The sequence below is a fragment of the Opisthocomus hoazin genome, chromosome 1, assembly GCF_030867145.1.
Source record: "Opisthocomus hoazin isolate bOpiHoa1 chromosome 1, bOpiHoa1.hap1, whole genome shotgun sequence".
In the NCBI taxonomy this organism is placed as follows: domain Eukaryota; kingdom Metazoa; phylum Chordata; class Aves; order Opisthocomiformes; family Opisthocomidae; genus Opisthocomus; species Opisthocomus hoazin.
The window spans coordinates 79,460,598-79,482,740 of record NC_134414.1 but is presented as its reverse complement, the minus strand read 5'-3'; the positions used below and the strand labels follow the sequence as shown (position 1 = coordinate 79,482,740).

The window sequence follows — 22,143 nt, the reverse complement described above, 5'->3', positions numbered from 1 at the left end:
CCAAAGATCAAATGTTTCAATTGAGTCCATCTGACATCGCACAAAATTGTAGAATTTTGCAAACAGCTGCTCTCTTCCTAATAGTTAATAATATGGTTAAGTGGGGTTCATCTTCGTTAGACCTCTTAGGCCACTCGAGGAAAGCTGCCAGTAACACACAAGCTTCAGTGCTCTTTGGGGCTGGACAGCTGTTTCCCAATGTAAACCTCTGTTTAAAAAGGGGAAGGCTTTTAACGTCAGCAAGGATTTTTTTACGTTATAAGGTTGAAGGGTTAAGCCAACCACACAGACAGACTTTGGAAATGAATATTCTGCACAGAGGCAGTTACAGTTGAGCAGGAGGGCATGCATGGGTCTTAAATAGCTGACATAAGGAGTACCTATCCATGTAAGATGAAGCAAATAACTCAGTCAGTATCCCTCAAGGAAACTTTTTCTTTGAAAAAATGTTCTGTGTGTGTTTTGCTCCTTGCTGATGTGCCTATGTGCAGGTTGCAGCTCTGACATACCAAGCAATTTGTGGGAATCAGAACTTTGTACTAGCAAGTGTTTAAATTATACCACTAATAAGAATTCTGTTTTGTTCCCAATTTTCTGCCATGTAGGTGTGCAACAGCTTTATGTGGGGAAGAACAACTGAGTCTTTGCTGGCAGTGACTGGGGAGAAGGGAAATAAAGCATTAGAAATCCACAGCCCTTATGCGTATCACTGCATCAGGTGGACATGTGGATAGGCAGCCACTGCAGCGGTGTTGCTGGGTGGTAAATGGTCTGCTCGATAACATGGCAATTTTTCAGTGGACCCAGGCCCTGTGGTTGAAGGATAGAGCAAGACAAAACCTGAAAGTCCAGCTAAAAATACTTGAAAAAGGGAGTCACGGAGAGGAGTCTGATGTTTGACAGCAAGTTTGGATCCTTTAGCTTTAAGGCTTCAACCTCAGTGAGCCTGAGGTAGGGCAAGAGCCCATGAACTTTGCAGAGCATAGAGGCAAAGAGCCCAGGACAAGGGTAGCTTGGTTTCACAGTTCAAGCAAAACAGAAGTAGTGCTAGCAGGACTCCCTTACTGGGAGTATCCTGTGGGAGGTGGATGTACAATCTCCACTCTGCTCTGAGGGATAGTAAGCACACACCTCCTAACTCTTGAGTAAGTGTATGGGCCACCAGACTCCGAGGCACTCTTTTTTTTTTTCTCTTTCAGTTTGTCACTCTGAATAAACATTGAAATCTCAGTTGAAGGGTTTGCAGGCTACTGTCTTTCCTGGTAGTGAGGTGAGAACTTGGGTATCTTAGTTCATTCAATGAGAATGATGAATGGAAACCCTTCCATGAGGCTACAGAGGGATACTGGGTGAAGATGAAATACAGCGTGAAATATGGAGTGAGAGCAGGCTGCAGTGAGCTATGGAGTGAATAAGGTAAAAGCACATTAATGCTGTGATTGTAAACCAAGCTCTGAAGCAATCAGTCCTCACTTATGACAAAAAATCCTAACTCCACCCATAACTGCAATTAACAGTGAAGTACGAAACTGTCAGTCCCAAACCTTGAAATGAGGGAGCTGAGTTAAATGCCTTGCTTACCCTGAACGCCTTGCAGTAGTGAGTACTTACAGCTTGATCTCCCAAACAAAAATGAGACATGTTAACAAGATAAAAACATGGAAAGCCATGATCCCTCAAAAAATAAAATAATCCCACCCTGCAAAGGGATGCATAAAAACCTTTCCTTCCTATCTTTTTCTTTCGTAGCTTACTGTTCGGACCAGATGTTTTAGAGCATTGTTCTGCTTGATGATATAGATGCGTTTCAGTCTGCCCAACACTTTAAATGTCTCTCTCATTAGAATTAATTAGCATCAGAGTGGTTTGTCCTCTCGTGTTAGAAGCACTGGAAAGCATTCCTCAGCCACAGCAAAAATTTCCGGGATAGTGGTTGTCATACATTTAAGAACTGAAGTTCATGTTAAATTGGATGTAGTTGATGGAAAAAGATTAATGCAGATGGAAGAAATTAGCCAATGAATTAAAGAAAAATAGGGTCACAGTCTGTAGTCTGGTAAATCGTATGGCTTTTTTAAAAACCTGCTGTTCATAAGGAGCTCAAGTGATTTACTCTGAAATACAGCAAAAGCTGATAAATGAGTCACCAAAATGCTTACAGACAGTGACCAAGCAAGCAATTCTGTGCTTGATAGATACCAATGGGACTGCAGGGGCAACCTGCAATAATTGTGCTAATGGACCAGCAGAAGTCAGAGACCAAGCAGAGCTCTATCCACAGCAGGTCGCAGCGAAGTCAAGGACAGCACAGTGAGCTGGAGCCAGGTCTGTCAGAACTGGCTAGGTTCAGAAGTAATGCACTCAAGTTTGATTTTTTTCCTGTGCACAGTTTTATGTGATTTCTTTTGGGCAGGGTGAGACAGAAAACAGATCGACAGTTGCAGCAACTCACAGTTTTCAGAAGTGCAGCAAAAGATACTGACTCAGTACTGCCTGTGAATTAGCTTCATTCAGAAGCAGCTGTGAAAGGCTGAGGGTTTTGCTCACACTTGCTGAGCTGCTCCCTTTGCTGTGCTAGTCAGCAAGGACAGTAAACACAGTCCATCTGCCATTTGCTTCCTGGTATCCTTGAGCAGAGCTACTGGAAGGACTCCCTTGCCTGAAGTGAAGCTCTGGCAACGGTGGAGGACGAAAGCATTTCTCAGATGGCCGTGCTGGAAGTTTTAATGAACTCATATGTCTGGCAGGGCATTGCACTTGCTGATTGAGGAGGAAGCACTATGCTATTGATGAATTTATTGCAAGTCTAGTCCTGGATTAACACAACACTTCCTTGAATAGTGTAGGTACATATTTTGCAGTGACTTTTCCACCCACCCTTGTGGTCTTACGTAATTTAATATATCTGCTGCTGAGTAAATAAAAAAGTAGAAGCAGCTTCAAATATTCTTTTGTCTCTAATCTTTCTAGGAGTGATAGGAGCAACTCTACCTCCTCAGCCACGTCAATGACATGTGAGCTGCAATCCTCTTTGAGTCTATTGACAGCTGGTTCATCATGTAAACCTCTTACAGTGACAAACACGGACCTGAATTTAGTGAATCTGTCTGATAAAAGGGAGAGCAAACCCAGAATGGAGGGTGACAAGGAGTGCAATTCTGTTTTCCCTGACATGTGTTTAATTGTGTAAGCTAAAACAGCAGAGCTATGTCATATTGTTATATAAACACAGAATTTTGTTGCATCCATTGGCAGCGCTTGGCTTCTTTGCTGAACCACTCTGTGTGCTTTACTTTGTGCCTCCCAGTGCTTTTCAGTGCAGGCCAACAGAGCAAATACTCTACGCAGAAGTGGCACAATAGAATTTGTGCATTTTAGACATATTTTTTGGCTCACATCTATTTGGTATATTGTAGTCTGTGCCTGAAAATAAGCTAAGACAGAATTGTAAGGAATAGTGATGTTTCAGAGTAAAAATTTTTAACATCAGCATGTGGAAAACTATTGTTTTCAACCACAAACAAAATGGCAACAAGCACACCTGATGAGCCTGTTCATAGTTTTATGACAGTATCGAAGCGGATTATAGGGCCAGAAATATTCCAGCTAGCACGTTTTGACAGAAGACAGACTGTCCTTGGCAGAAAAGAATGGTAGATTGTCAAAAGTATTTAGGTGTGTGGGTATCGTGCCAGTCACAGCTCTGAACTTATAAGTCTGTCAACACAAGTTGAAAGAGCTCCACTGATGTCATTAGACCTGTCACGCTCTCCTTCAGCCAGAAATTTGGTGTTTGTGAGGCAGAACTCGCAAGAACTCCACATCAAAAGCAGTTAACAAATGTACCAATTTATTTACAGTTTACAGTAGGACTGATCATTTAATTTTCTTGATATGTCAATCCAATGAATGTTTTAGACCCAAGCAGAGAGGATGGAGAAAAGAGAATCTGGCTCTTTATACTTGCTAGACACTGTATGAATCTAGGGAGATTTAGGCCCTACATGTAATGCTTTGAGATCATCAAAATTAACTATTGACACCAGCTTCCTTAGATGTAACAGAATTTATTTACTTGTATGCAAAATTAATCATCAGGATCCTACCTGTGCTGCATATGTACCTCTTCAGGGATGAGGTCTTCACGCTATCAAAGTCTACATCACATGTAGTCTTCATTAATAAGAAAGTTGCAAGTAGGAGTGTACCTTGTCCTATTGTGGTTAAAGCATTTCATTATTGACCAAAATAACGAGTATGGTGAGGGGACAGGAGCATCTCTCCTATGAGGAGAGGCTGAGGGAACTGGGCTTGTTCACCCTGAAGAAGAGAAGGCTGCGAGTGGACCTAATAAATGCTTATAAATATCTGAAGGGTGGGTGTCAGGAGGATGGGGCCAAACTCTTTTCAGTAGTGCCCAGCGACAGGACAAGGGGCAACGGGCACAAACTGAAGCATAGGAAGTCCCGTCTGAACATGAGGAAGAATTTCTTCCCTCTGAGGCTGATGGAGCCCTGGAACAGGCTGCCCAGGGAGGTTGTGGAGTCTCCCTCTCTGGAGATATTCAAGACCCGCCTGGACAAGGTCCTCTACAGCCTGCTCTAGGTGACCCTGCTTTGGCAGGAGGGTTGGACTAGATGACCCACAGAGATCCCTTCCAACCCCTACCATTCTCTGTGAAAGGCAGTTGTAGTGAGGTGCGTGTTAAGTCTCTTCTTCCAAGTAACTAGTAATAGGACAAGAGGAAATGGCCTCAAGTTGCATCAGGGGAGGTTTAGATTGGATATTCGAAAAAATTTCTTTACTGAAAGAGTGGTCGGGCATTGGAACAAGCTGCCCAGGGAAGTGGTGGAGTCACCATCTCTGGAGGTGTTCAAAAAAAGTGTAGATGTGGCACTTTGGGACATGGTTTAGTAGGAATGGTGGTGTTGGATTGACAGTTGGACTTGATGATCTTAGAAGTCTTTTCCAACCTTACTGATTCTATGACTCAAATGTGATTCTATTATTTGGGCTTTAAAGCTGTTATTTTTGTGTAGAAGAATAGCCATTACTCTGTGTTGATTCTTGAGGTGCAGAAGAGCTACGTCTACATTAACTTTTAAGAACAACGTCTGGTTATGGTCATTCTAGTGTCTCTCCCTCTTTTCCCCTATTTTTTTGTTCCTTTGTTTATTGCTCTGCTGCCTAGAGTATCCACTTGCCTTTTTCCTTCGCATATCCATATTGTCAAAGTATCCTTCAGTTTTCCTGCTATGTCACATCCAGTTTATGGATAATTTCTTTTTGCAAACTGCTTGTGCAGACTGTATTAAAAAGATGTTAGTGCAGTGGATGTTTACTTTTGCAACAGTTTCTGGAGTTGCTTTATCCAAAAGACATGTGAGAAGCTGTGTTTTGTTAGCACTATACTTTATCCTATGTTCAAGTGTCAGATATATGTTTCAGGCTTCTCTTATTTGCAGGTGCTGTTGATTCAAGAGCGCTAAACCTTTTTGATCCATTTGAGTTTGTAATCAACTGACTGCATAACTGTCTGGTCCAACACATAGAAAAGGACAAGCTTTGCTTTTATGGTGAAAAGCCTGTTTTTTCATGCTTTTAAAAATGCTAACGGGTGTTTTGGATTGAAAATTAATAGATTATTCAGGCTCTATGTCTGCCTAAAGAAACAAAACCCTTGTAAACTTTCTTCTGTCTAGCTGTCTAAATTAGCTGGGCTCCACAGCATCTCTGCCAGGGTGGGACCAGTAACAGATCCTTCATCTCAATTCTTCAACTTCTGGAGACAGACATATCTGTCTTGCTTCTTTAATGGGGTTCATTTGCAAGGGTCTGCTGGTTTTTTTCATCTGCCTCTTTGTATAGCAGCTTGGAGTCTTCTACCTTAATCAGGGGAAGAAGACAGAAAGAAGTTGATGGCAACGGGCAGCCATGTCAGCATGGGGTTTCCCCTTTTTCTGCAGATAATCTCTTGCCAAAGAATTATTTCTTTTGAAGTCAGCAGCACTGACACTTTTCCTTTTCTTTTTCTTTGGGAACACAGAGTGAGGTTTTGTTTATGTAACATGGTGTCTGTATGGCCAGAAATTTTCATACGTATGCAAAGACTCATTGTCCATATGGCAACTGAGCAGAATCCTATCTTTTTTTTTTTGTGATCACTGTCTGGGATTTATTTAGCTTTGGAATGGTGCTGATTTTTAGAACACGCATAGCAAATATTATGACATTTCTCATCAAGAATCTGCTATTTCCGAAGCAAGATGAGAAGAAATCGCCTCTGTGTGACTATGGAGTAACCAAAGTGTCAGTCTGTATAAGGCCAAGGGTAAGGCAGTGGCTGAAAGAGTCTGGCATCTGTGTGACTGGCAGGGAAGATGTGTATCATTGCCATCGAGAAATATGATGCATAGTTCAAGTGTGTTGCTGGAACAAAGCCATCTGCCATGTAGGAAAAAGAATTTCCTTCTGAATGCTGAGAGGTGTGGGGGTTTTTTTGTGTGTTTTTTTTTTTTTTACTTTTCAGTGCACAGGAGTATGTTCTTACCTAGAGAAGGATTACAGCTTCAATCAGGAGGAATGGAAGCTGAAATGACATCATTATTCTTTGTTTTTCTGATCAGTTTCCCCACTTAAGGGGAGACTTGCTGAATATAATTTGCATGCTACTCTGCATGAGGCAAGGAAATTCTCAGTTTCTTTGGAATGCATTATTTATAATCCTCCAGTTTTTGGTTCTTTTTCTTCCTATTTTGATCTTTGAGACTCAGTTGAATGTGTTTATGGACTCAGACCTTGTGTTTCAAATTCGTCTCCCACTGGCACTGAATCAAAAATCTGTTTTAAAGCTGCTTGTTAACATAAATTAGATAGCGCCTTCTCTGACATTGTAGCCTTGAGATACCTATAGATATCTGAGGCCTTTCAAGGCAGAGAAAGATGTCTGGTAGCAAAACAGAACCCAACATGTTGGGTTGTGAGTTTCCTAAGGCTTGTAAACTGTGTATGTTAACATGTTACAGTGATCTTAGTGAAGAGGTATTGCAGGGAAAAGCAACATCTTTGTGAGATAAAGCTGCATTTATTCTTGGATGATTTCAGTGAATATTCTCCAAATGTAAGAGCAAATATTGTATGATTATCAGCTACCTTTTTATTCTGTTTATTTTCTTTAATTTGTTCCTTAGGATTTTCAGTTCTTTAAAAATTTTTGTCTCTGATATAACTCGAGGTGAAATGCAGTGACCAGTGATGTGGATTTACTCTGTATTGGAAATTACTTTCAGGAAGTTATGAGGAAATCATGTCTGGAAGGACTTGTTGATAGTTCTTCTTATTCTTAATCAACACTGAATAACTTTTTTGGTGAAAAGTCTTCTGTATGAAGAAGAGATTTCATCTAAGAGAAAATAAAAAGTACATGAAAAAAGTATTTTTTGGTAGACTGTAATATAGACATTGTTTGTGTGAGGCTTATACATTATTTAGTGAAGCAGTCTTTCTCTTATCTCAAAGTCACTTCTCCAGGTTCCTTGTATAGTCACTATGGGAGATGGGGAGGATGAAAAAGATTTGAGGAGTTCTTTCTCTTGCCAGTGATTGTAACTATCCTAGACCAGACTTTTAGATACCAAGAGTTACATGAATAACCTCAGCATCTTATGCTCAGCCAGAAAACTGAAAAAGAATTCTTGGTACCTCCATTATAATTAAGTCAAAAAACTATGACTTCTATTTTAGTAAAAAATACCAATTATTTTAGCAACTTAATGGTGTTATTTCAATATATGATAGCTATATCGCTCCCTACAAATTATATATCTTAAAATTTTGCTGCTGTCTCTTCTCTGTCTAATCTGAGTACTGTGTCTCCTGCCCTAGCTTTGGAGCAATTTTTAGCATTTTTGCTGGGTCCAATCTACTGAGATCAGGATTTACATAAAGGCCATATAAGTTATCCTAGTTATACTGTAATACCTTGTGAGAACCTGACTATTTACCAGATATGAGGGTTCTTGAACTTGCCTTGTTTCGTTTTATTGTGACCAAAGGACAAAATACAACTCCGAGCAACCTTACAATAGTTGGAATCCATCATGCCTTTTTTAAAAACAAAGCTTAATTTCATGACAACTTGAATTTGTTAAACCCCGCAGTGGCCTGCCGCTTGCCTTCACCTCCTCTCTCTAACACCTCCCCAGGCATAGAAATCAGTCACATTTTTTTGTTGTTAATGATCTTTTTTGTACATCTGTCTGGCTTTTTTTTTTGACTCTAAGCAATGGAGACATGTTGTTTTTAGTGACATAGTTACTTTTTTGCTCTAAAAGTTGCAGGTATGAATAATATTATCTCCAAATTCTTGGAATGAAACATATGGAACTATAATTTTTAAATAAATGTTTAAAAAAGAAGAAAAATAGCTTCTTCATGACTTCATCTTTAAGTATAGCTCAATAATTACTCTTTTCAAGCTCCAGAAGTGAGGTGAGTGGCATAAGAGTATATTTTAAGACTATGCAAGGCCAGAAACATAATTATGTGTGACAGCTTGTCACTACATTGCTTGGATAAAGGAAAATTGAATTAAAATAATACTGTCTCACCAATGTGTAGGAGTGTTCCCTCATCTGGGCAGTGGTCAATGGTCTTCTTTCAATAGTGCTTCTTTTTCTTCTACCATCCTTAAACTCAGCTAGTCTGAAAGTGAATCTTCATGCTTCAATAAATGTTCCCCCAAGCCTTTGAGACTTGAACATCATACCATTGCAATGCTTGGAGAGTAACCTTCTCTAGAGATGGTTATGTCATCCAGTTGTTTCTCAGACCTATCCCTCTATTTGTGTTTCTGTCATCCCAGCGCCCCATATAGCATCTTTGAGAGAGTCTGGTCAGATAGAAAGTTGACACATTAAGTTGTGACCACTTACTTAACTTTTGAGATTCTTGTAACTGCCTCACAGACTACAGAAGAAGTGTGAACCCCCCTTTATTTGTCATAAATGCAGATAGCAACAGAGCTGGTTAGGCTAAAAGCCCATCGTGAATGCCAAAGAGCAATGTTGGCATTTAAGAACCAAGCTTGCAGAATATGCTAAAGTATTACAAGTGCAGCCATGCTTAAAGTGTTGCTGATGAATTGCTTCCCCATAGCAGACTGATTTTTCAGTATGCCCTGCATTTGGGAATAATACCTCTTAACAGGTTATCTGTGTAATCCACAGAGAACCTGGAGTTTTGGAACTTGGACCACTACCAATACCAGCTACTGCTGCCTATTTCGAATTTGCAGCTTGCTGGCAGTGGCCAACAGCTAAACTGTTTTGGCAGCACCTGCTCCTGAAATGTATTTTCTTCTTCAGACTGCAGTTTTTCCATACCCTTTCTTGTAGCTTTCCAATTTTCTTTGCTGAAGCAGAAAATGGAGAGGAGGAAACAGCAGCTATACTTTTTCAGTGCAACTTCTCAGCCCTTAAAAGAGTAAGCTTTTTGGACCGACCCCATCACGGGCACCCAGCTGGATAGTCATCAACATCTGGGCTGTCTCAGGTCCCCTCCTCATCCCATCCCTGCTACCTCACTGGGTGCTCTGGGACTGGCCCTGGTTAGGGAGGTCATGGTCCTGCCAGACCCACAGCCTCCCTCTGCTCCTGGCTCTCTGCCCACAGGGCAGCTAGACCTTGTGGTGCCCTAACAAAGGAGCAGAAAATGTGTGGAGAACAGCTTAGTCCTCTTAAGCAGAGTCAGAGAAGCTCCAGTCCAGCTGAAAGATTAAGTACTTTCTTTTATCTTCACACACTGCAGTGAGGTCCTTGTTCTGTTAACCATGTCCCGATGTCTTCTTGGCGGAGACTTCCCCTGACAAAGGCAGGCAAAGACTCATGAGGAAAAGGAGGTACCAAGTCCTGGAGGTATCTGAAAATTTCATTTTTCAAGGAAGTACAATAACCCTACAAAGCCTGATTTGATTTAAAAACTAAGAAACACAGGAAGCACTATATTTTCCAATTGTTTGGAAAATTGCCCTACTTCTTTACATAGCAAAATATTGCACAAATGAAGAAGGATAGACCACTACTACCTGCTCTTGCAGGACATGTTCACTTTCCAAATCCAGCAGAAGCAAATGAAGCAAGCACATTGTGTGTGCCCTATATAAAGGACCATTTCCATCTTGGAAAAGCTTGGCACACATTTCACTACATCTTTCTTAAGCATGTTCTTTATTTGTCTCTGGTCTTGGCATGGCAGATGCTTCTCCATATGAGATGTGCCAGCTGGCTGTGCCTCTTGCAGTGTCTTGCTGTCAGGTAGTGCCAGTGCCACAGTCCTCTGGGGAATCCTGTACAGTCCTGTCTAATAGAAAATTAGGAAAGTCAAAGAGAAAAGGAGTCTGTATTAAGTAATGTTTTCATTGCTAATTTTTTCTGACATCTTAATAGTGCATGCTTTTAAAGGGTCTAGAGGTTATTTGCTGATTTAGTTGAAGTTACGTAAAGCAGTCATCAGAAAAAGTCTGGAGCCTATGGACTCTGGAATCTTTAATCCTTCCCTTGACTCTTAGTGTATCAGTTGACCGTACTTCATTTGTGATGGGTGGTCGTAACTGTTCCCCCATGACGTGCTACCACTGAGAAGAAAACATTATGGAGACTTGTGTCTCTGTGTGGGCACATATATATCATAATGTTGATAGATGTATTTATACAGCTGCTTAGTACACAGTGAATGTTTAAAAGCTGAATGCTATGATATTGGTCGGCACAGTTTGTACCATGTAACCATTGTCCAAAAGTGGACTTTATCAGAACCAGACAAATTCCAAATCTGGTGAAAGAATGTGTTTCAAGTGCACAAACCAATGTCTTTTGGTTTGGCCTGGATAAATGCCAGTTGCTCACCAGAATCACTCTATCACTCCCCCTCCTCAGCTGGACAGAGGAGAGGAAATATGACAAAAGGCTCCAGGGTCGAGACAAGGAAAGGGAGAGATCACTCACCAATTACTGTCACGGACAAACAGACTGAACTTGGGGAGAAAAGGGAGTTTAATTAATCACCAATCAAATCAGACTAGGATAGTGAGAAATAAATCCAGAGCTTAAAACACCTTCCCCACACCCCTCCCTTCTTCCCAAGCTTAACTTCACTCCTGTTTCTCTACCTCCTTCCCATTCCCGAGTGGTGTAGGGGGACAGAAAATGGGGGTTACAGTCAGTTCATCACACGTTGTCTCTGCCACTCCTTGTCCCTCAGGGGGAGGACTCCTTACACTCTGCCCCTGCTCCAGCGTGATGTCCCTCTCATGGGAGACAGTTCTCCACTAACTTCTCCAATGTGAGTCCTTCCCACGGGCTGCAGCTCCTCACAAACTGCCCCAGCGTGGGTCCTTCCCGCAGGGTGCAGCCCTTCAGGAACAGGCTGCCCCAGTGTGGGTCCCCCACGGGGTCACAAGCCCTGCCAGCAAATCTGCTCTGGCATGGGCTCCTCTCTCCACGGGTCTGCAGGTCCTACCAGCAGCCTGCTCCAGCGCGGACTCCCCATGGGATCACAGCCTCCTTCAGGCATCCACCTGCTCTGGCATGGGGACCCTTCCACAGGCTATAGGTGGATATCTGCTCCACCATGGACCTCCATGGGCTGCAGGGGGACAGCCTGCCTCACCATGGTCTTCATCATGGGCTGTAAGGGAAGAGTCTCTGCTCCAACATTTTGAGCACCTCCTCCCCCCCGTCCTTCTTCACTGACCTTGGTGTCTGCAGAGTTGTTTCTCTCACATTGTCTCACTCGTCTCTCTAACTGCTGTCTCACCACAGCTTTTTTTCTTCCCCTTCTTAAATCTGTTATCCCAGAGGCGCTACCACCGTCACTGATTGGCTTGGCCTTGGGCAGTGGGGGTTCTGTCTCAGAGCCGGCTGGCACTGGCTTTATCAGACATGGGGGAAGCTTCTCGCAGCTTCTCACAGAAGCCACCCCTATAGCCCCCCCACTACCAAAACCCTGCCACGCAAACCCATAACATGCAGTCAAAAAATGGTGTCGGGCTTCCTTTATTTTCTTTGTTTTGTTTTTTTTGTGTGTTTTCTTTTTGATTTAGTAAAAACCTCTCTGTTTTTCAATTTATTTCTGCATTGTGCTTGTTTACAATTATGATAAGAGTAATTAGTTCAGTTCATACAATTTGTATAAATGTTCTCTATTCGGTGAAGATGATGATTCTGAAATTAGGCTTTAGCCTATAAGAATGTAGAAATGATAAATTAAAGTCTTATTGTTGTTACTAGTCTCCTGCATGATTAATTGTCTCTCATATTCTTACTCTGGCCGCCTTCTCCTCTAGAAAACTTCGCTTAAAATTTTACTGTCTTTGTTGGACTCTCTTGACTCAGTAGTACCCCTGGACTTTTGTTTAAGACCCAACCTCACATTTACAACAGTTTTAGTGATTACTAGTTTAGGGAAGAATGCTATTTTTTTTTTTCCTGAAGAGATTCTGCTTTTATTTTTTTTATATAGTGAAATTTCCAATAAGTTATGTTCAAAACTGTTAATATTCTTGCATAATACTTATGCTTCCATATTCACCTTTTCTTCAATTCTGACCAAATCCTTTCTGTAGAAGTGAGAATTATTGCATTTTGTTGTCATAGAAATAGATCTTTTACTGATAGTTTTGTGCACGACATAGCATACGGCAGATGAAGCATTATATTAGCTGGTGTTTAAAATGTATGCTTTTTATTATAGGGACTGAAAACTTCATGCACTGTGTAGCATGATTAATTTTTTCAATACAAGGCTAAATAATAGGTTCCAGCCAAACATAGTGATTGTTTGAAGTGTTCGCCAGCTAACTAGGATGAATATGGTCTTTTCCTTTCACAGGTTCTTGTAGGATGCTTAATTCTTTTGGTGTACACTGCTGTAGTGTATTTGGGACTGAAAGATTGCTTATTGCTGAACAAACAGTTCCTACCACAAAATCTCCCTTTTCCTTTTGTTTAAAATGGCATGTGCGAACACATTACGAAATGCCTGAAAACGTGGTCGTGGGACAGGTCTGGTGCTCAGCAGCAGAAATCAAGTTCTCTCTTTGCATTTAATCTGAAGACCTCTGAAGACTTTGAAAATTATCACCTGCAAGTAACGAGAAATAGTGGTGTATTATATGTGGAACCTGCAGCACTGTTCAACCACCAATTCTGAATAATGTCTGAGGAGTCATCAGCCCATTAGCGGGAGCAGCTAGAGTCTCCCTCATCTCTTTCTTTCCTGTCTTGCTCTCCCTGTACCTCTCCACATAACCAGGAGGGCAGGTGGACCCTGCTTCTCCTTGAACTGCTCAAATCAGTGTAGGAGATTGAAGGTCCTATCTCTGCTGTACAGCTGTAGAGAGATACAGATTACCACCAGAAGAGCGTGAACCTTGCTCATCTGTGGGAGCGGTGGCACAGCCACAGGTTGTGGGGGCTTCTGCAGCAGATGCCCTGAATTTGTGTTTGGACCCTTATATTTTTTAATACTGTGGGTGAGACCCTTCTCCAGCTGCTGTCGGGCAACTGGAGCTTCATCCATGGACACCTCCATGACTGGGCAGAACCTGCAGTATCATCTGAGGTATGGACAGCCCTCCTACCATGCTGGTTCCTCTTCTGGATTACTATGAAGACAATCAGAAATAGTAATTACTTGAAAGATTAGCAATGGGAAAGTATGACTTTGACTGCACGCAATCATCTCAGAAAACACGATTCCTTGGAACAAACCTATACTCCTGCAGTGAGTAATCTGTATATATGACCGTTACAGCAGTAGCCAAGTGGTTAAGAATACAATCTTCTGTTTGAAATATTTCTCTCAATTAAAAAAACATATCCAGATGTAGCAAATGTGAGAATGAATGTGGCCACAGCTGTGGCTGTACAGGAGGTAGGGCATGCTCTTCTTTTTCTGATGTCAGTTCTACGTGGATCTTTCCATATGAGTGATGCTTTGTAAGTCTTTGAACAAGTCTTGGTCAAATACTTTTTTCCAAAGCTTTTAATCTTCGTTTTCTCCCATCACTTTTGAATGAAAGGGAAATGAGAATGTTAATTTTTTGTGTGAAGACCTATGTGCATACCTAAATACAAATGTATACATTGTAAATGCAATTATTTCATGTCTCTTCTCGTATTTCATGTATGAAATGCTAATGATTTTTTAGTCTGAACCATGAGAGAAGAACAATGGGCACAGCTGGTGTCCAGCTTATCAGCTTCTCATCTGCACATAGCATAAATCCAGAGCAGTCTTCTCTTCCTATGAACAGGTCTATCCACAATGGCCTAATGAGCTGACCTGGTGATTAGCTCCTTGGTAACATTGCTGAATTGCCCAGTAGAGATAGATTGCACTTACTTCTAGCAAGTAGGTATAACCAAAGTTTCTAGCTCTTTTGACTGTGAAGAAACATTAAAAGTTTAAACCGATCCTAGGTTTTGAAATGTGTCATGCTGATTTCTTTTGCTTCTTCACACAGTGTCACAATTACCAGCCTCTTGCAGGGCTGAGGAGCATCTTAGCATGATGCTAAGAGGGCTTTTGAGCACTGCAGATTTGCTTCCGGTATAGCACGTTGTCTTTGGGCCTTCCTGGGTTTTGCTTGTAGATGTTCTCTATTACCTTTTGATGAAGCAGATGACCAAATTGCACCAATAGTGTCTTTGCAGAAGTATGAAAGGCACAGAGGGGCTTGCCTTAGGCTCTCCGTTCAGGGATGACTTTAATTTTTTTAATTCATGCTATTTTTTCATGATGTGTTTTCAGATTTTCTTTCTAAAGCTTTCAGCATTCAAGATTCTTTTATGCCCTAATTATCTTTATTGTTTATATTACTTTCATTCTCTAATTAGAGTAATCACATCATGGGGGAGTTGAGAGTCTTCTGCTTTTTCTCTCATTATTTTTGTTTTGTCAATCCTGGCTGTTTCCTGCTGCTTATGCTTGTCCATGTGTTTTTACTCTCTGAAAATTGATGTTGTCATGTACTAATTGTTTTCCCTTTATCTGAAGACCTTTTCCATTTTTACTGTGTTGGCCATTCTTGGCAATCTGTGAAGCTCGACAGCTCTACTTAAAAGCGGCAAGACCTATACCAGCAAGTGGGAATAACAAATGTGCAAAAAGAAAGCAAAGGTGATGTCTTTAACTAGCCTTCTGGATCCTTCATCTGAGGTTGTTTTGGCCTGGCTAAATACCAGGTGTCCACAAAAACCACTCTATCACTCCCCCTCCTCAACTGGACAGGGGAGAGGAAATATGATGAAAGGCTCCAGGGTCGAGATGAGGACAGGGAGAGAGCAGTCACCAATTAGCGTCATGGACAAAACAGGCTGAACTTGGGGAGAAAAGGGAGTTTAATTCATTACCAATTAAATGAGAGCAGGATAGTGAGAAATAAATCCAGATCTTAAAACACCTTCCCCCCACCCCTCCCTTCTTCCCGGGCTCAGCTTCACTGAATTTATTTTATCTGGAGCCTTTTTAGTGGAACAAGTGCCATCATTTTGTTTAAAAGCAGAAACAGGTAATTGGTCTTTGCATGAGTTAAATTTGTGAATGTACAAGTTCAAGGTCCACCATCAGAATTTTTATTAAAATTGTCAGCTTTGGATGCAAATGTTGAATGTAGTGTGATGCTGGGATTAGCCAGGAGCATATCAGTAATGCTTGGTGAGCACACGTTTAAAGTCCTGACAATGTTTTTGCTGTCCTTATGGATTCCATTTTGTAAAAGCTCTAGGTAATCTTTTATATCTAAGGCCATGCTAAAATTAGAATAGCACTTGCTTCAAAATACCAGGGTTTCTCCACTTAAAATTTTTGTGTGAGTGATATTCTCCTATTTGAAAAAGAAAGAACTTCAATAGCTTCAGAGTATGCAATCATCTCTTTACAGACGAGGTGTCAATGCAATTAGCACCTGAATTGTAATCTGCTCAACATTTGGCCTGAGGTGCCAGGTAATTCAGTCTCTCTAACTCATTCATTCTCTTCTGTTGAGACTGCAAATATAGTGCTTACAGCAGAATTTGAATGAGTGTTGTGGCCACTCAAGACTGAAATAACCATATCCAGGTGCTCCACACTTAGCACAGCTTCTGAAAGATAACACTACTAAACAAGCAAGCTGAAGCATTAACTGGAGTTTTTAATTTTATAAAGTCTGAGTTCATGTGTACCTCTACAAATTGCAAGAAATTCCACTCTCTTCCATTGTGTTATAAAGTTAAATACACAGTTCCTTCTTTTTCGACTCGTCTTATACTTAGAAGATTGAACTACCAGTCACCTTGCTATATTTTTAGTTGTCTATGATTTTATAATTTCTTTCCCCTCACAGTCCAGCAATAGCAGAAGACACTTTAGGTTTCTTCTAACTGTTTATGGGAGTAATGAAATCTGCATATTGCCTGTGTCTAGCAGATTTGTTTTGGACTTTCTGGTGGTGTGTGGCTGCAGTTTTGAATGGAATAAATCTGAGAGTGTCTGAATAATGGTGGTTTTGACTGGAAATGCCTCTGGAAGAGCCAGGTCTTGAAAAGCGTTCTAAAATGACTCAATTATTTAATCTCTCCCAGAAGCCTGCCCCGAAGCCAGACCAGTGTGATTGTCCTTGATTCTCTTCAGCTGTTTCTTAAGATTTGGGATTTATATTTTAGCAAAAGGCTTCTTAACAATGTTAAGATGCAATATGGCAAGATGTAGCTTACTCTCTGTTACTTATCTGCAGTACCAGGACCAAGACTTGACAGAAACTATTTGAAAGGGATTGTGCTGCAGTAATGAAGCTCTTGTACGTCAGATAAAGCTTTCTTCCCTAATACGAAGGGTTGTAGGGATTAGTAGATTTCTGGTGATCCATGTCTCAAAAGACATTTACAGGACAGAAATTATCCCATTATTTTATGTTTTATGAAGTATGTTAATGTGAACTTATATGAATATATGTAATTATTTACATCAAGACTTTTGCCTCACTGCAGTGCAGTTGTTCCACTGTAAATGTAGGTGTCTAAAATATAAGCATGTAAGTGTAAGTTAGGTGCCTATTGCTCTTGTGGTATTCAGAGGGAATTTAATTGACTGTTTCAGATGCTGCTTTTAGGATAAAATAAATTTCTTTTATGTAGTAGAGTCCCCCATGACGATAAGGAAGTAACTACCATGACTAGTTCAAACTTAATGAAAACATTAATTTAGGTGAACATGATTCTTCAGGAATATTTAACTAGCGAGAAGCACTTGTAGCAAAATATTCTGTAGAAATGTAGTGAATCATTGCACCACAGATTTACTGTTCTTTCTTTTTTTTTCCCTACAAAGATATCAGTTCAATTTTTCCAAATTATTCAGCTCAAGGTCAAAAAACACTGGCTTTACAGAGAAGACACCACTACTGAAGGTTTCCTCAGACGAAAATAGGTGAGTTACTTTCATTTTACTTGAAATACTTTTTTTCTAAGCTCTCTTGTATTTAATTGTGCAAGGTTCTTTCTTATATCCTGACACCAAACCTGCTGGGAAATAAAGTGAATGGCTGGGATTGTGAGCAGAGAATTACTCTAGAGGACCTTGAGTGGAAAGAAGGGGCTGTAAAAGGGGAAGGGAAGGAAGTAAGGTCTGAGGTCAGGGTGATTAGTGAGCCCTAAGAACAGGCAACTGCGTGTTGTGTGCTCTTATTTGTTCCGTATGGTATTACATCAGGTGCACTGAAAGACACAGCTGGGCTATAGAAAGGGTCCTTACAGGGAGTTTGCACACCAAATCCTGAGGTACATCTGCCTGGTGCATCAGAGAACTGGTTCTCCCAGGTGTGCCTAAATGTCATGGCATCTCTGTTTTTGCTCCTCAGCCTACACAGCTGTGTCACCAAGGGCAGCTCGGTCTGTACCGAATAAATCTCTTCCTGAGATTTTTTCTGTTAAAATCTCTCACAGTGAACCTAAGGATATGCAAGGTCAGTTGCATCTACTACCTGTTGAAATAAATCACTGTTTTATTTTATTATGTTCACTGAAAATGTGTGACAGGTTGCAGTGCGTGGCTCTTCATAATCCAGATTTTACCACAGATGATGATTCATGGGACAACAGCTCTGCAGAATTTGAGCAAAGGTTTCAAATGGGAAGTGAAATGACAAGTCTGTCTAGATCTGCTTCTTCTGAGAAATATGAAATATTGGACAACCTCCATGTCAAGTTCAATTTATCAAAGATGAGGTCTGAATTCAAACATTCATTTATTTGTTTTTCCATTCTTTTTTTTTTATGTCTGCAAGGATTAGTTTTTAAGTATAGATGTCTAGAAAATTACTTATTTTCTGCAAATGAATAAAATAACACTCCATATTTAGGCCTTATCTTGTTATTGATAGTTTATAAATAAACCCTGGTGATGTTGATTACAGCTTCTGCCAAATGATCAATAGCCCTTTGTTCTTACAAGCATCAATCATATCACCTATTCTAAATTTGTAATTAAATACCTTCTATAGTGCTTGTAAAGTTTCTTTGAAACCATTGCTTAAAAGCCCCTTGGATGAATCCACAGCTTTATTATTCAGTTATTTGTTACTTTTATGAAATGCTTCACTTTAATTAAAATATGTATCTAACAGTTTTTCTGTAGTTTTTATAGTAGCTTTTCACATATACACAATCAAAATCTAACTCAGCATTTTTCTGTCTTTAAGTACATTAATTTATTTCACTCCTTGCCTCAAAGTAGTCTTTTACGTCATTTAGGCATGGAGGAAATTGAATTTGTTAATATATTGAGAGATACCAACATGATAAGAGCTTAAGTTCAAATTTTCTCAGGATATTTTTGCCTGGGATTTAACTAGCTAACCATTTAACTTTGGATACTCATTCCCTCTGCCCCTTCCAGAGTTTCAACACTTTTTACTAATTTGTTTTGGCCTCTGCAAAGAGCTCTGCAGATTTATATGGAGCCCAGCACTGCATGTCCGCATCTCCGTGTTGATCCACGGAGCCTTTCCAATGAGATATCTGTGCATCTTTTCTCAGTCTGCACGTTGTCTTAGCTCATCACTTTGCAGTTGTTTTCCTCCTTTCATCGTGCATATGGTATTGTGTGGAGTGCCACTCTCCTGCACTGCCGCTGAACAAACAGAACAGGAGAATTTCAATGGCTGCAATTAGTGCAATATGAGCAGATGTGAAGAAGTTTGGCAGGCGTCTTTTTTCACGCTCCTGGTGGCTTTCCCTGGTATTTGACAGAACAAAGGCATCGAGCGGGAGTGTAGAAACCATTATTTCGAGTACCACGTAGGTTTATAATCTGGGAAGTAGTGCATTTTTCTGGCAGAACTTCCCATGAAATATTTTCATTGCTATAGTGCGGATGGTACATATGGGGCCAGCTCCTTGGCTCTGGTAAATCAGCATAACTCTGCGGAGATAATAAATGGAGCTAAACTGCCCAACACCACGTGCAGATCAGACTAATAATCATTTGGTTTAGAACAGGGGGTGAAATCCTTAATAGATTTATACTTCATGTGTTTCCAACTGCAGTCAAATTAGATTGTGCCGGAGGCATGTATCAGTGCAGGATTTGGCACAGGGTTTGTACTTGTATTGCTGTGCCAGGTTAGTGCTGTAGGAAGAGACAGATTGCAAACCACAGGTGAAGCAAAGGCTGAACACTTCTCAACTGTAAGCTGTTAAAAGTGCTGCTTCCCTAATACGAATGCCATGAAAACAAACAGACAGAAGGAAAAAAGCCTTCTAAATTTTACATTTAATAAGATAAACATTTCCAAAAGCTTTTTTGTTATATCTTACCAGCTCCTTTAGATGGGTTTGTTACTTACAGAGAAGTGGTTACAAATTTATAAAGGCTTAATCAATGTTTTTTAATTTCCCTTATGTCTTAAAATAAAGTTATTGCTGTTTCTTTTTTCAATAACAGTTTGAATTATTATTGTTATTAGAAATTATAATTTCAAAGTGCAAACAGAAAATATCAAGCACATTAAAACTAAACCAATCTCGACAGGGCTTTAGTAATTCACAACATAATGAATTCTCAAAAATACCAGAATAGAACTGTAATGGAGGGATGAGGAGAATAGACAAACAGGACAGAGGATGCATGACTAAGCTGGCACTAGGTATTTTTCATAAATCTCACAGTACCAAAAGAAGTTATTGGTTATGAGGTGCTGATAATGGATTTTGTTGTCATTCCTCTCTTTTCAAACCTTTATTATCTTCTTTCCACACTCTGCCACATTGTTTTTCAGTAGAGTAGGGCTACCTGGCATGTCTGGAAGAAGCTTCCTGACTGGTTTCCTTGCCATCTTCCTCTGCCTTCTCTAGATTTTTATGCTGTGCAAAGTTTGTGTAAAGTTGTTACCACTTGTATTTCATAGGCTATTGTAGCCCCTTTGTACTAGTTTGTTAGCTGCTGGGGTGCTTTTCTGCCTGTCTGGAGAATTCTAAAGAGGAAAGGATCTATAGAAAACAATGTTTTTAAAAAATGGGTCTCCAATCACTTATGTGGCTTGCAATCAATGAACTTGATTTAGGCACTTTTTTCACTGTGATTAAATATTATTTCTGACTCTCTTCAGACTACTCTGCTTTAATATTTTGTTCTATAGCATCTGTCATTGCAGCTATTTATTGCACTGTTCCCTTCTCAACTAATTGTCCTAGTAACTTGAAATGTTTTCCTTCTTGCTTGTCATCAGGCTTAAATCAATCCTTACATTTGTCATTCTGTCAGAAAAGCAATGTTTGAATGTTTACTTCTGAAAAAATTGTATAAGAACATGAATGCCTTCAATTAATTAAAAGATGTAATAAGGGCAAATCACCAAAAAGAGTTCTGTAAATGAAGACATCTGTGTAAGGTACTGATGGGCACCCAGAAGATAATTAGTTAAGAGTTCCCTTTAACGGTAAAATTTTTTAAAATAGTAATTTTAAAGTGTTAAGTATTAAGATTTCTTGCTCAAGAACATGCATTTTCAACATCCACATTTTAATTTAAAGTTATTCTTGCTTAACCCACTCAGTAGTAAGCTCTGACACTTCAGATTTGATGGCATTACATCTCTAGAATTGGGCATTCCTTCAAAGAGCACAGAAGTGCTATAGAAATAATATCTAGTTTTGGTAGTTGGTTTATCTAGAGGTGCTCATAAAGTACATTTGGTTTAAAGAGACACTAATAAAATCAGAAGATTCTTAAAGCTTTTTCTTGTCTTCAAACCATTGTTTCCCAACACCTTTCAACATACATATTAGAAGTCCAATTTTGAGGATGCCATTCACAACACCACACCTCTACGCAACAAGGTGGGCTTTCTGCTTAGCCATGCCACCTCCCTGCACTGGTAGTGCTCCTTTGCCTCCCTGGGAGAGACCAGGGAGAGCTGATGCGGCTCTGGATCTGTTGAGGTATAGCAGCAGCAGCCAAGAAGTGGCTCCAGGTCCCAGCACCAGCTCATGCTGCAGCCTTCACTTGGCTTTCCCGAAGGGTAAAACCTCCTTCCCGTGCCATGAGACACAGCTGGAAGCAGACCTGAGGCAGGAGTCCTTAGAGTCACTGAGGCTTCCTAAGCCCCTGCTGACCCTGCGTTGTGGTGTCCATGCTCTGACATGGTATATTATCACCTGTAAGTGCTTACTATGATGCTTCTGAAATGTCAGACTTACTAAGAGAACAGAAAAGATTTTTTAAAATAATAATAATTTTATAATATATGTAAAATGTTATAAGAAATATATATATAATGTTATAATAAATACATGTTTCTTATGTTTCAGATGCTGTCTAAAATTCATGAAAGTTTCAGGCCTTTTTATCTTTGTGATAGTTTGCTCTGTAAGTATTGAATTTGTAGTTTTCCCCTGGCCCCCATTTCCTTAGAATAAGATCAAAATGCGGTATGATATTTGGTCTTAGCTAACAAAAGAAGTCTTGAGGGTGGGGGCAAGATGGCAAAAAATGAAAAAAGTACTGTGCAGGGCTTCCTGCCTAATCAGACCACTGTTTGGTGCACTTGCCACCACTGGACAATATGGTAGGGTAAGCAGTTGAGTTTGAGGAGGCAGTTTAAAC

The 22,143-nt window shown here is 40.2% G+C and overlaps 1 protein-coding gene across 1 annotated transcript in view; it reads left to right on the top strand.

Annotated features, from left to right (window-relative positions):
* Window positions 1-22,143, top strand: part of OCA2 (OCA2 melanosomal transmembrane protein) — a 189,381-nt gene that overhangs the window by 7,272 nt on the left and 159,966 nt on the right. Inside the window, exons 2-4 of the mRNA XM_009931146.2 lie at window positions 17,371-17,469; window positions 18,078-18,266; window positions 21,849-21,906. Of these exons, the coding sequence (XP_009929448.2) occupies window positions 17,371-17,469; window positions 18,078-18,266; window positions 21,849-21,906 (346 nt within the window). The remainder of the gene's footprint in view (window positions 1-17,370; window positions 17,470-18,077; window positions 18,267-21,848; window positions 21,907-22,143) is intronic.